The sequence below is a fragment of the Pinus tabuliformis genome, chromosome 8, assembly GCF_031772625.1.
Source record: "Pinus tabuliformis cultivar Carrire ecotype Pingquan chromosome 8, CPIR1, whole genome shotgun sequence".
NCBI classification, from domain to species: Eukaryota; Viridiplantae; Streptophyta; class Pinopsida; order Pinales; family Pinaceae; genus Pinus; species Pinus tabuliformis.
Window position 1 is genome coordinate 708,150,876 of NC_142294.1, and position 13,299 is coordinate 708,164,174.

A 13,299-nucleotide genomic window follows, 5' to 3' on the forward strand; every position below is an offset into this window, starting at 1 on the left:
TGTTGGGAACCAACGGTCCAGATTAGATCCTAATCAATGGCTCAGATCATTTTGGCTTGATCCTCGTCTTCTTCTAGAAGTTTCACCCACAGTTAGATTAATATCCTTTAATTATTTTAATTTCCTAAGTTTAGAGTTAGGCACCCATTAAAAATAATTAATTATTTTAATAAAATTGTCTCTGGGTGGAATTTTCCAAAACGATTTCAAGGTATTGTGGAATGCATGTGTCCAAGCCTCCCTGCAAATTTTGAGGCTAAGAGCACATCCGATGCTACCAGAAATCAATAGGACCTTGATACTTTTTGCAGTTGAACATTTCACAAGGCATACTCACTTGCTGATCCGGAAATACCTGTGTATTACTCTCTTGTGTTGAACTGCCAAGGAAAATCTACAAGGATACATAGCAGTCGGGCCCATAATCCGGATGGGGCTCCTACTCTAAACGATGTGAGGTCTAATTGGGACTTCGCATCAGGGAGACCCCCTGAATGTTGGCGAGTCCAACACCGTCAACACTTAGTAATGGAAGAATTAAAAATTAACAGTAATATGGGAATTTGTCACATCCCATGAGAACTATGACCAAGCCTACGGGCATCAATGCCTTGAGTAGGAAGTGCCATATTGAAAACTTTAATGCCCCACAACATGCAATAATTAAATTCACAAAGAAAATGGATGGGAGGACAAGATGCCTCATGCACGTCTCTCTAAATACTGCAATGTGAAACACCAATTCAGGACAAGGGATGTACCACTCCAGGGCATCAAGTGAAGGAGTGCATGAGGCAATGCAAACTATGTTTTTCGTTGAGACCTCAACACACAAGAGAGGGTTCTCAAATTTGTACGCATGAGCAGGGAAGAAATGAAGGATAGCACGTATTTCCATGATATCTCTCACTCAAGAGGTTGATCAACTTCCAATTTCACGTTGCAATGTAGCAAGAGACTGACATTTGAAGCTTTAGAGGCAATCTTCAACATTTGGCCAAACTCTGATCCATGATGTAGGGAGCTATGTGGACTTGTTGCCAAAAACTAACCATTTGGTATGGTTTGAGGAAGCGAGCCATTCTCCTATCTTCGCAAACTAGCTAGATGTAACAACAATTCGCAAAGTCCAAAGCTCAACTGGTAGCTCCGGACATAGAGCATGTGGTAAGAATTTACAACTTGCCTTCTTTTTGTTTGAAAACCATTGTGTGTATTTCTAGATTGTTAAGTCTTAACTCTAAAGGGGTACAAATCCAACAGGTCAACATATAGGGGCTCTAGCTCAGTCTTGCAACAATTGCAAAGATGACCAGTTCTGATAAGACCGCGACAATCATTGAGCGTTGGATTCAAGGAACTGTATAATCTCACTTAGATAGCATACTAGCACCAAATTAAAGCATCAAGTTTAGAATCAATTGATCAAGTTTGTTATCTAGTTTGGATCCAGCTCACTACAAGTCACAAATTTCTACGTGCTTAGTCAAATTGGAATTCTTTAATTTGCAATAGTGTTGGTGAGTACATCGGGAGGGAGGCAAATTTGTGTGTATATGGTCATATTGGTCTAGTCCTGGAAAGGAACATAGTGATAGAAAAATCTTCTAGACTTGAAACCCAACAACTGATGGAGCAAATTAACCAATTACATTGGAACTCCTTATAAAGCAGTTAAAATTCAATCAGGCAGCCTCTAGTATCAATGTAATCATGATAGTCATGGATTTGCTTGTCGAACAGAGGACCTTAATTTAGAGAAACAAAGATGAGATAGCCAGTCTTTGTCAACAAATAGAAGTTCTCCATACTGCAATTGACACAAGAAAAATTGATGCCTCCATTTGAAGTACAGAAATGCCAACAATAGCTCAAGTAGTCCCAGACCTAAACGAGTCAGCCACTCCTCAACAAGGAAAGTCAAGAACGGAACAGAAATTGCCAGAGTCAAATCACTAAAATGTTATATTTGTAATGTCCCAAACTATATTTTTGCAACAACCTTCACAATTACCATCAAGACAATTTTAACCATCCCTTTGCAAAAATGACATTGCCAATGATTTTCTGCTAATTATTAATGTAAGGACATTTCGTCAAACATATTGCATAAAATTTAACATGAAACCCTCGTTTGACAGTAAGCACAAGCAACAAACTCAACCTTATTATATTAAATATGAATCTGAATATACATGAGAACCTATTAAGACACCAGCAAGATGGCACAAATGGTTGAAGATATAAATGGCTGACAATGACCTCTCCAATGAATTCGTTTATGCCCTAATGAGAAACCTGGATGGTCCTCTATATCCACAAATTGACCCAATGAGGAATCCGAGTCATTCCTCTTTCAAGACTAGCTAGGGTGGAGTCTTTCACCACTGAAGACTAGTTATTTTGATCAACTAGGGTGGGTAATTGCTCCACCAAAGAAGATCATGCTCAAGGTTATAAACCCTCAAGCAAGCTCCAAGAGCCAAAGTAAACAATCCATCAGATATCCAAACATGCCTAAAAAATGATCTTGAGCTCCCTTTGATAATCTTTGGCCATCCCAATACCATAAGTATTCCATACATACCAATACCATGGTTAAGTATTCCATGGATCTTAATATCATGGGTATCAATACCATGGGCAAGTAATCCACGAGCACCAATATGGGAAAGTAAATACATAATAATGTGACTTTCACAAAGCTCCTCTTGTTCTCCTGGTCACATTTTAATCTAATTAAATCAATTGTTTTCCCTGTAGTGATCACTCAAAAAAGGGACATGATAGTCCTCCCTCCTCGAGATTGCTTGTCCTCAAGCAATGCCATACCCGAGTCCCAAATGTTCCATTGTGTCACTCTCTACTACTGTACTATCCAACCATCAATAAATCCCTCGATACCTGGGTCCCAAATATACCATTGTATCATTCGGACACAAGTGGATCCACTATAGTGTGAAACATCCCTCAAAATCATCCCTAGTAAATCTGAAGAGCATATCTCCTCATGTGTCAGTGGGGATGTCACTGCTGCACTAATCATCGATTCCCCTAAAACCCAATCCACCAAATGGAGAGCATCCTCACACACTGGAGATCTTACTATCCTGATCGTGAAGACTATACCTAGACATATCATGGGGCTTGCACACTTCAATGCCAAATAATCCTGCCCCCTGGGCTGATGGGATCGTGAAAGGACATGCGAACTCGCTCACCCAGTCAAATATCCTATTAATATAACCACAGCCCTGCAACTCTAGTAGACCTATTATAAGGTACACAAGTACACTCAACAATTTCGGATCTAGATTAGGCAAGTCCTATAATAAGCATACCAAACAATCATGCCTCGATATGTCCAGTTGACAAGTCATACACCCCATCTCATCACCCTACATAACACCCTTGAGGCCCTCCCCTTAGAACCTCTCTCTAACCTAATTGTAAATGCGCAATCCTAGGGATGAAGTATTAATAGTGAAGTATGGAACGCTCTCATAGTCTTGTCCTTAAGTGTGGACTCAGGGACTAAGCAGATGATGTCGTCCTCTATTGTATACTCGTCATCCTGTAGGTGTCCATCCCTCAACTCAAAGGCAAACTTGTTATTTGAATGCTCCATCCCTAAGCGAAATACCCAATCTCTACATGTTGTTGATCTCCTGGATAAAATACTTGTAACAATGCCATCCATGCTCTCCATAAACCCAATAGTGCACCCCACCACTTTATCAAAAGATCTATCTGATCCTACTACTCCTGATATCTCAACCCGACCATTTCTGAGAAATCATTGTTGCATCACATGAATCTTAGACAAAATGTCAAATTTTGCCACATGATGACACGATCCATCTGGATCCCATTGCCCATTTAGGATTTTGTCATCCCAAATATCCGAGGGTTCCTGCTACGCTATACCTCTAGCTAGAAATATCTTTTCAAACATCACTAACTCAATGGGATACCAACTCATAATCTCTCTCCATTCCATCCAAAATGGACTTTTGAAATAGGAAGTATCAACAAGAATGATATTACTTTTAGAGTCCATAACCTCCCACAAACTATGTCTTCCATCATCATTAGTTGTTAGAAACTCTTGAAAAAGACCTCGTGTATCCAACACAAGGAATACTCCCACCATGTTGATGTTGCACCACCATGATTTCAATTGGAATGCTCAAATACTAAAGCTCTATCTCATGGTCCTGATCAACCTATAAAAGCAATCGAAAAAAGTTGATTCCTTCTTCCTCATACCAACTCACCTCCCCACTATGCAAATGTGGATTCATGGTATTGCAAGCCTTGTTTATGTACCCCTGAAGAGGACTGCTCCACAGCGCTCCAAAGTAGGCTTCTTTTGTTGCCTCATTAGAAACTCTAATTGTTTCCCAACACGAGTAAGATTGGTAGTTGACCTAGCACACTTAACTACAAGGAACATAAGCTCATTGTCCTGCTGTAATATGGTGTCCTTGAGCATCTTGGTTCTCTCCTTCATCTCTAGAAGACCTCCTTTAAGATGTTTAATCCCTTCTTGAGTATGTTCCTAGTGACTATCATTGGAAAGTCCTGTAGAAGAGATCAGTGAAGTGATACAGTTGTCCTCCTCATGGTTTGTGGTTGCCATATAAGATTGAATTTCCACACAAGGCTCATCCATCTCCTCTAGTTTGAACCCTACCAACTCCCCATCAAGCAAGGGTTTAGCTTCCCTTCACATTGTTTGACAGCATCTTGTATCCAATTATAGGCAGCTGTAGAAACAACTTGCTTTTGTTTCTGAACAACCAATAATAAAGATATGATGGGTTGGAAAATAATATCACTTTCATCACACTCGTCAATAATTGTAACCGTGATGATTCTCATGTGCTCATGAATGGATTTGCCATTGTCTTTACTGATAGCGTTAATGAAATAAAGAAACAATCGTAAAAAAAGATCATGATAACCATAGTCAAACATAATAACACATGACCTTACCTCTGCCATTAATTTTAAAAAATCTAGAATCTTGTTCCTCTTGCCAAAAGATGGATTGTCCATTTGATCTAGCCCCTGAAAGCTTCCCACAATCAGCTGAAATATTTTCCGCATTATATCCCCCTTATAAGGGATTTCAGGAGTTGTAACCCTTAAAACTTCACTCAGAGAATACACAACAACAAGCCTTACCTCTCCATCTTTATGCCTCAATACCATGTCCTCACCCAAGTGAGTCACTGCTAGAACCATAGCTGCTAGAGTCAACTGAGAAGGTGGTTGTCCCACCATTTGTAATTGCCTTGTCACCTCCTCCAACGAGCTAAGAAGGACATCTTTGGATGGAGACAACTGTCCAAGTTGATCTCCTGCTCTAAAAAGTTGTTGCAAAAACTCCATCAAGGCAATGAAACTTGATGTCAAAAGTAATCTACCTTCCATTGTTGAACCTCATCAAACTGTAATATACCCTTTAGACAGATAACACACTTATCACACAAATTTTTTTGGGGTTTACCGCATTCATCAAAAAAAAATTATGTTGCTTATTACAACAGAGACATCATTCCAAATATTTGCACATTCAGAACAAGAAACCCTTTATTCAATGAATACAAAGAATATGTCTATCCTCAGTAGTTATTCCCCATACTCTTTTAGAGGCTTTCGCGATCATGCAAACTTTTTGTATGTGGTTGGCTCATACTTCTACTACAGGATTATTGTTGCTACAAGAATATTGTATGTTATTTGCTAGCTCGATCTTCAATGAGTGACTCGAACCACTGGCAAGATATGACTCGACACCCAACTCTTGGCCACTTGCATTATCAATTGAGTCCTCAGGAATTGCTCATCTTGCTTGATTTCCTAGTGCGCAATACGACCCCTACTCATGTTGTTTGAGATTAACACCAATTTTTTTCCAATTCACCCAGTTGTTGGCATTCACGCTCCTGCCAAATTAATTTGAGCCCTTTTCTATATTTCCTTGCTTTTCAAGTTAGTGAATGGTGATATTTGCCTTCACAATTCCGCCCAGCAATCTAGGAAAAGCATCCCCGCTTTCAAATACTAACTCGTCCAAGCCTCCTAACGAGTTTAGCAATGTGTTTGCCCTTGCGACTTGCTTCACATTGTCTTCCCGCGTAGTGAACAATACACAAATCGATTCAACCCTAGTTCTGTAGATGGCCACGCCACACAAACCAAACACGGCCTTCACCCCCCTCCCCCCAATTAATTTGTTCACTCAACTTGTGGTGATTTCTCTCAATCAACCCTCTCGTCATAACTGGTTGCATCGAAGGGAAATCTGGGCTACAATTGATACTTATACACCACGATTCGACCCTTTAATTTTACCCTCGCATTGTCTCAAGTTAGTATTCCAACGTGTATGTGACTTGCTATAGAGAGGGCAACCAGACCCCTTTATTAAAACGTCTTGTAATCCAATTCAACCCTTCAAGTAATTAGCGGTAATCGGCATCACCATGTATCGACTATCATCAGTTCCACCCTCAATTATCAAACTTGGCCCTGCTTAAGAATGGGTCTCTTGTTTATAGATCCGTGGCCCCAGATATCTCGGTTTGACTCCCACTGACTCAACTAGGTCCAATTCAAACTAACAGACGCAGCGACTTGGCACTATATATTATCAATCAATTTACTGTTCAAATGGGTTACTCATGCTATAGGATTTGATTGCGACAGTGTACATAACTTGCAGCTACAACCCTTGCTTCTCATTTAGCTCAGGGTTTTGACATTGTAGAAAAAAATTATAATTTGCACCCTTAACCCAGTTTACAAGTTTGTATGTGTTGTTTAGGCCCAACCCACATGTTTTGTCATGCTAATATAAATTTCAATATGCATTAATTGTAAACATTCAAAGAGAACTTCTACTACTTTTCACTTTCCTAGGAGCTGAAAATTATCACATAATTTTTGCAACCATTCACACATGTAGAACACTAGTTTTTGGTCAAGGTGATCCCGGAAAAAACCCCACAACCTCTTGGGGAAAACCGGTCTTAAAAGGAGGATTTTATTGCTTGAGAAAATTAGTCTAAGTACATAAAGTAATCACAGTACTTATCTCCCTTGGCAGCTGAAGCATTAAATGTAAATCTGGAAATTTGTGCCCATTGATATTTTTCAGATTTCACAAATTTTTCATGCCCAGAGTTTTTTGCACTTTCCAATAGCTCAACTCCTTGATTTTTGTGCCCATAATTCTGCCTCAACTTTTGTGCCAAATGTTGCCTCAATTTTTGCATTGGAAGTGACAGTTGAACCTCGAAATTTGTGCCAAGTGACAGCAGGGACCCTCCTCGAAAATCACGCTGCCTGTAGCAGCAAACCCGAAAATTCCACCTCGATTTTCAGGTCAGTTCAACGCATGAAAAATCCTCGAAATTCATGCCCAACAGCCTCGAAAATTGTGTTGTTTCCCTCCATGTCTGTGTTGTTGTTTGCCTCGAAAATTGTGTTGACTATCTCCTTGATTTTCGTGCCTCTCCTTGGAATTTGTGCCTCCTATGGCTGCCTCCCTCCTAGAAAAATGAGCCCTCCTTCTCTTGCTGCAAATTCTCCTTGAAGTTCTCCTCTCCTCTTCTCCTCATGCTCTCTCAAGTGTGAAGTGAAGAATGAGCCTCCCTTTTCTCCTTTTGTCTCTTAGAAAAGATTGAATCCCTAAACCTAGGATCCAATGGATGAGATTTAATCTCCAAATCTCAAGATGTGTGGTTGTGATTAACTATCACAATTGGCCCCCCTCACACATTGGCCCCATTACTTAAAAACCTCCTAGTACCTTTTTCAAGTTGTGTACCTTTTTCTATTTTTCTCATAAAGTGATTTTTCACCTCATTTTAATATTAGAAAAGTACACTATGTACTTTACACATAAAGTCACTTTATAAAGTACAAGTGACTTTAATATTAGAAAAAGTACATGGTACAACACTTTTAAGTACCTTTTCCACCCATGACATTAATATAACTCATAAATGTCACCAAAACAAAAGTCATTAATGTGTCTATTATGCTAAAAAGGGGTAAATGCCTAGTAACACCTCTCCTTAGTACTATTTCCAACAGAGATTTTAATCAGAAGTGGGGCAGACCTATGATCAAAGGTGCCCCAAAATAATATTCAGTGGCTCCAACAATTTTGACAAGAAAACCCTCAAGCTAGCAAGATGCACAACTTTGATAACATTGTAATGTCCCAAACTAGAATTTTGCAATAATCTTCACAATTACCATCGAGACATTTTTAACCAACCCTTGGAAAAATGACATTGCCAGTGATTTTCTGCTTATTATTAATGTAAGGACATTTTGTCGAACATATTACATACAATTTAACATGAAACCCTTGTTTGACAGTACGCACAAGCAACAAACTCGGCCTCATTATATTAAATATGAATCTAAATATACATGAGAACCTATTAAGACACCAGCAATATGGCACAACTGGCTGAAGATATAGATGGCTAACAATGACCTCTCTAATGAATTCGTTGATGTCCTAATGAGAAACTTTAATGGCTCCTCCATATACCTATTAAGATTAAATCCACAAATTGACCCAATGAGGAATCTCGATGATTCCTCCTTCGAGACTAGCTATGGTGGAGTCTTTCATCACCGAAGAATAGTTATTTTGATCAACTAGGGTGGGTAATTGCTCCACCAAAGAAGATCATGCTCAAGGTTATAAACCCTCAAGCAAGCTCCAAGAGCCAAAGTAAACAATCCATCAGATATCCAGACATGCCTAAAGAATGACCTTGAGCTCCCTTTTATAATCTTTGGCCACCCCAATACCATGGGTAAGTATTCCATGGATACCAATACCATGGGTAAGTATTCCATGGGTATTAATACCAAGGGCAAGTAAATACATAATAATGTGACTTTTATAAAGTTTCCCTTGTTCTCCTAGCCACACTTCAATATAATTAAATCGATCGTCTCCCTGCAGTGATCACTCGCAAAAGGGACACGACAATATTACAAATGTTGTCTTATTTTACATGTTTTTGGTGTATTTACACATATAAGAACAATAGTATAGATATAAAGGATGTGAAAATTTCGGATTTGGAAAAGGCCATTAGGAGTAGAAAGCAAAGAAAAGCAAATAGAATTGGCCTTTGTGAATGATGGAAAGGATGTAACAGCTGCGCTCACAATGCAGATTTTTTAAATATAAAAACCTATTCTCGTTTTTGGTAAAAAAAAAACATAGACCTCAAAAGATTCATTACACCATATGAATCAATTGCACCAGAGTTCAGCAGATGATCTTTATCAAGATGCACATCACCCCAGCATGAGACCAATGTGATTATCTATAGTATCTTCATTTCTATTGAATTATATCTCGCCCTCCTCGATCTCTAGATTCTCGGTCAGTCTAATTGTAGTTTTGCTGTAACCTTCTATGAACTTTATCTATAACTTGTCATGATTAACTGATCCTCTCACGTGATGATCGATGTTTGCCCCATATAAATCTTAAATGCATTGGCCCCTCCATCTAGGTTCACTACCTGTAAATTGGCTTGCACTACAAAATGGTCTGTCTCTGACAAGCACATTTCTCAAAAGGGCATTCTAAGAGCATCCTCGATGCAATCAAAGTCGCTGAAGTTGTACTTAAACTTTAATAGACGACGTTTCGAAACTCGCTTTAATGCATATCTTATTAATTGTTTCAAGTGGAAAAGTCTGTAAAAGTTTCTAGGTTGGATATTTGGAAGCAATTTAGCATTTGTACCCATGAAACTTCTGCGTAGTAAGGAAAATGCAAATTTTAAAACGAAATCAAGTTAAAATGTGAATCATAATTCTCTGCCATGATAAAATGAAATTTGAAAACCCTAGACGAACGACAGAAAAAATGAAGGTCCCAAAATTATGTTACCTCAAGATTTTGTCGATGTATTCGGATCGTAGGAGAGGCCAGTATGGGCCGAGGGCTGCGGTTCCTTCGACAACTAACACCAATTGTCGATCATTTGAACCTACTTGCACAGTTGTCATCCTCACCTCTGTAATCGAAACTGTAATACGTAGTAACAGAATCGTCTCTGAGGAGAATAGCTCTGCCTCTGCTAAACAAACTTACGAGAAAACGAGGATACAACTATGCGTATGGAAACCCCTTTTCATATTTGTAGCATGAAGAGGTTTCAGGTTTCGGCAATAGTCAATCTAAACAATAGTCAATCTAGCTACTTTCACCGCTACATTCAAAATCTCGCTACTACGAGTATTTTTTATTTTTGCATTCAAAGTCACACGAGAATTCCCTACAGGTGGATTACGTAAGAAATAAAACATCTAATAGAAATAATTTTTAAATGGTTGGTTTTCGTTATTCTTTTCTTTTTCTTATTCTTCTTTTTCGTGGGAGTAAAAAAAAAAACTTTTTTGGGGAGTAAAGAATTAAAATATATATATATATATATTTATATTTATATATTTGATGATTAATAATTTATTTTTATTTATTAAAATTAAATGAAATAGTTTACCGTAATTATAAAATTAAGTGAAATGGAAAAAACTTTATTTTGCTTTATGATTGACTTTTTTGCCACTCACGTTAACTTTGCAATTTTTGTCCCCAACACTATAGGAGGGATCCTTCCTATAAAAAAGTTACTTTAAGGAACCATCGTCTCAGTCAATCAGCTAATCTTCACCTTGATGATATTGTAAAAATTCTAAGCTCAGATCAGCAACAAGGATCCTTAAGGCAAGCTTCAACTAGTCAAAGACCTCCAGGAAGTTGCCTTCCAAAAGCAGCGGTAGATCCAAAGTTTGAGGTGCATTCCAATCAAATTTGGGAGTACATTCAATACATGAGAGATCATGCTTTAATCGGCAAATTCTTGGGTAGTTGGCCCACATAAAAATCCCTCACCTACTGGATTCAGCACAAGTGCAAGCCAAAAGGACAGATCAAAATGAAGCTGGGGCAAAAGGTTTTTTCACCATTATCTTTGCCAATATGGAAGATCACATGAGGGTTTTTGAAAATGGTACATACTTCTTCAACTCTACAAGATTATATCTTAGATCTTGGGCGAAGAGATTTGTTCCAAACAAAAAGGATTTTACAGTAGCCCCCAGTTTGGATCTACATGTACTCCTTTTCTATAAAGTTTTGGGGTGAAGACATTATGTTCCATTGTTGTATATGTCACGAATATAGGCATCTCTATAGAAATTGCCCCATGCTAGTTCGTGAGACCACTCAAGATCAAGGTAAAGTTGCAGACCATGATGGCTTCTCTAAATCTATTAATTGTCGTCATGGACCCAAGTCGCCACTCCCTTAGATACACTTTAGCAAAACTCTTGTTACCAGTAATAACTTTGAACCACTTGCAAATATCGAATCCCAACCACTCCTCTAAACCCCTCCCCCTCAAAGATAGGCATGTCTGATACTAACAACCTCGGAGAATTCAATAAGGTTTTTCTTATTACCTCCTCACAACCCCTTAATTCAAATCCTCATGAACCCTCAAGGAAAGATTTTAAGTTGCCGCACAATAATGATGGCACCAAAGAAATGGATTTGCTTTCTCTTGACCTCCCAAACATAGAAAGATAAAGACCCAAACTCACTCCCAGAGCATCAAGTCAAAATACTAAGCTAAGCCATTTTCAAATCAAGGAAACAAACCCAAAAAACGTTAATGGGATAGACCAGTTCCAATCCTTTAGGGGTTTATGTCCAACCTATGAAAGAGACTACAAAGCAACACAAGAATGAGAAAAAAAAAATGTTCTAAAAAGTAATCAACAAATTCAAGATGAACTAGGAAACATTATTGCCAAATCAAGTAGAATAAAGTTGATCTCAGAGGTTTATCGCTCCACCAACTCATCTCCCCCATGAAGATAAACTCTTCGAATATTAGAGGCCTCAATTGCAAGGGTGAGCAAAGTCTTCTCAAAGACAAGTGGTTCACAGAACCTCCAACCTTATTAATAATTTAGGAAATAAAACTTCCTATGATTGCAAGTTGACAGACAAAAGGGGTTGAGGATGCCAAAAAATAGCTCTTGACGCCCAAGGTCAATCTAGAGGTCTTGATATCATAGGCATTCATCCTTAACATGTTCTCTTCTTTATAAATTCTCACTATACTATTTCAACTCATAGGATCGTCATAAACTTGTTTTCTTTCAAACATCTACAACCCTTTGTTGCCCAAAGATAAGCCACATTTTATTAACTCCATTAAGCAACTTAATCTTCTCATCTCACTAACTTCTTGGATCTTGGGTGGATTTCAATTTGATAAAATATTTAGAATAAAAAAATGGTGGTGTTAGAAAGCTAGAATCGGAATCCATCCTCTTTCAAGATGTCATGGCTTCTTCTCCTTTGGTCAACCTCAGCACCACCAATGACACTTGTACTTGGAACAACTGCAAAGGTGGCTCCCTGCAAATAACTTCAAAGCTGGATAGGTATCTCATATAAAAAATTATCATGTCCAGGGACATTTTCATGGAGGCTTCCATCCTCCCTAGCCATGGCTTGGCTCACTAGCTTATCAAATTAGACATCGAAATCAAGTCTTGCCCCATAAATAGGCCTTTTCACCTAGAGCGTTCTAGCTTCAACATCTTGACTTCCAATCCATCATCAAGGATTGGTGGGACAAACTAGCCAACTTGGAAGGATGAGCCATGTTAAGCCTACAAATGAAGCTGAAGCACATTAAATATCAACTCAAAACTTGGAATAAGGAAAATTTTGGGAACATCACGGGACAAATAAAACTTGGAAGCCCAAATGGAGCGTATCCAATAGGAAGCCATTCCCAAAGGAAGATTAGAGGACCTCATAAAGGAGTAAGAACGTACTCTCACTCTGCTTGAAGAGAGAAGGAAATGGTTAGAAATACTTTGGCAACAAAAATATAGAATTATATTGTAACAACCTTGGGTTAAAAGTTCATGTAATAAATTTAATAAAGGAAAAATAAGACCAAGGTCATGGGACACGTATTCCAAGCTAAATGTTGGGCAAAATATCATGATGGGCATCACTTTGTTGTTTGTTATGGCTAAGGAAATTGGGAAAGGCTTTGGAAAAGCAAAGTGGAAATTTATTGGTATTTATGAAAATAAAGGAAAATAGGAGAAAAGGAAGGTGAAAGGTCACAGGTTGCATGTGAGGAGGAAATTGAAGGAAAATAGAGGGAAAATGAAGAAATTAGAGGCATCAATAATAAAAAGACATCAAAGCAT

The 13,299-nt window shown here is 38.4% G+C and overlaps 1 protein-coding gene across 2 annotated transcripts in view; it reads right to left on the reverse strand.

Annotated features, from left to right (window-relative positions):
* Positions 1-10,315, reverse strand: part of LOC149237573 (mediator of RNA polymerase II transcription subunit 25-like) — a 387,887-nt gene extending 377,572 nt beyond the window's left edge. The window contains exon 1 of one of the 2 annotated variants that reach the window (XR_016246301.1): positions 9,947-10,315. Coding sequence is in view for 1 of the 2 variants with exons in the window: in XM_089372701.1 (XP_089228827.1) it covers positions 9,947-10,065 (119 nt within the window). In the remaining variant the exon portion in view is untranslated. The remainder of the gene's footprint in view (positions 1-9,946) is intronic. The other variant, XM_089372701.1, reaches the window with a different exon arrangement.
* Between the last annotated feature and the right edge of the window lie 2,984 nt (positions 10,316-13,299).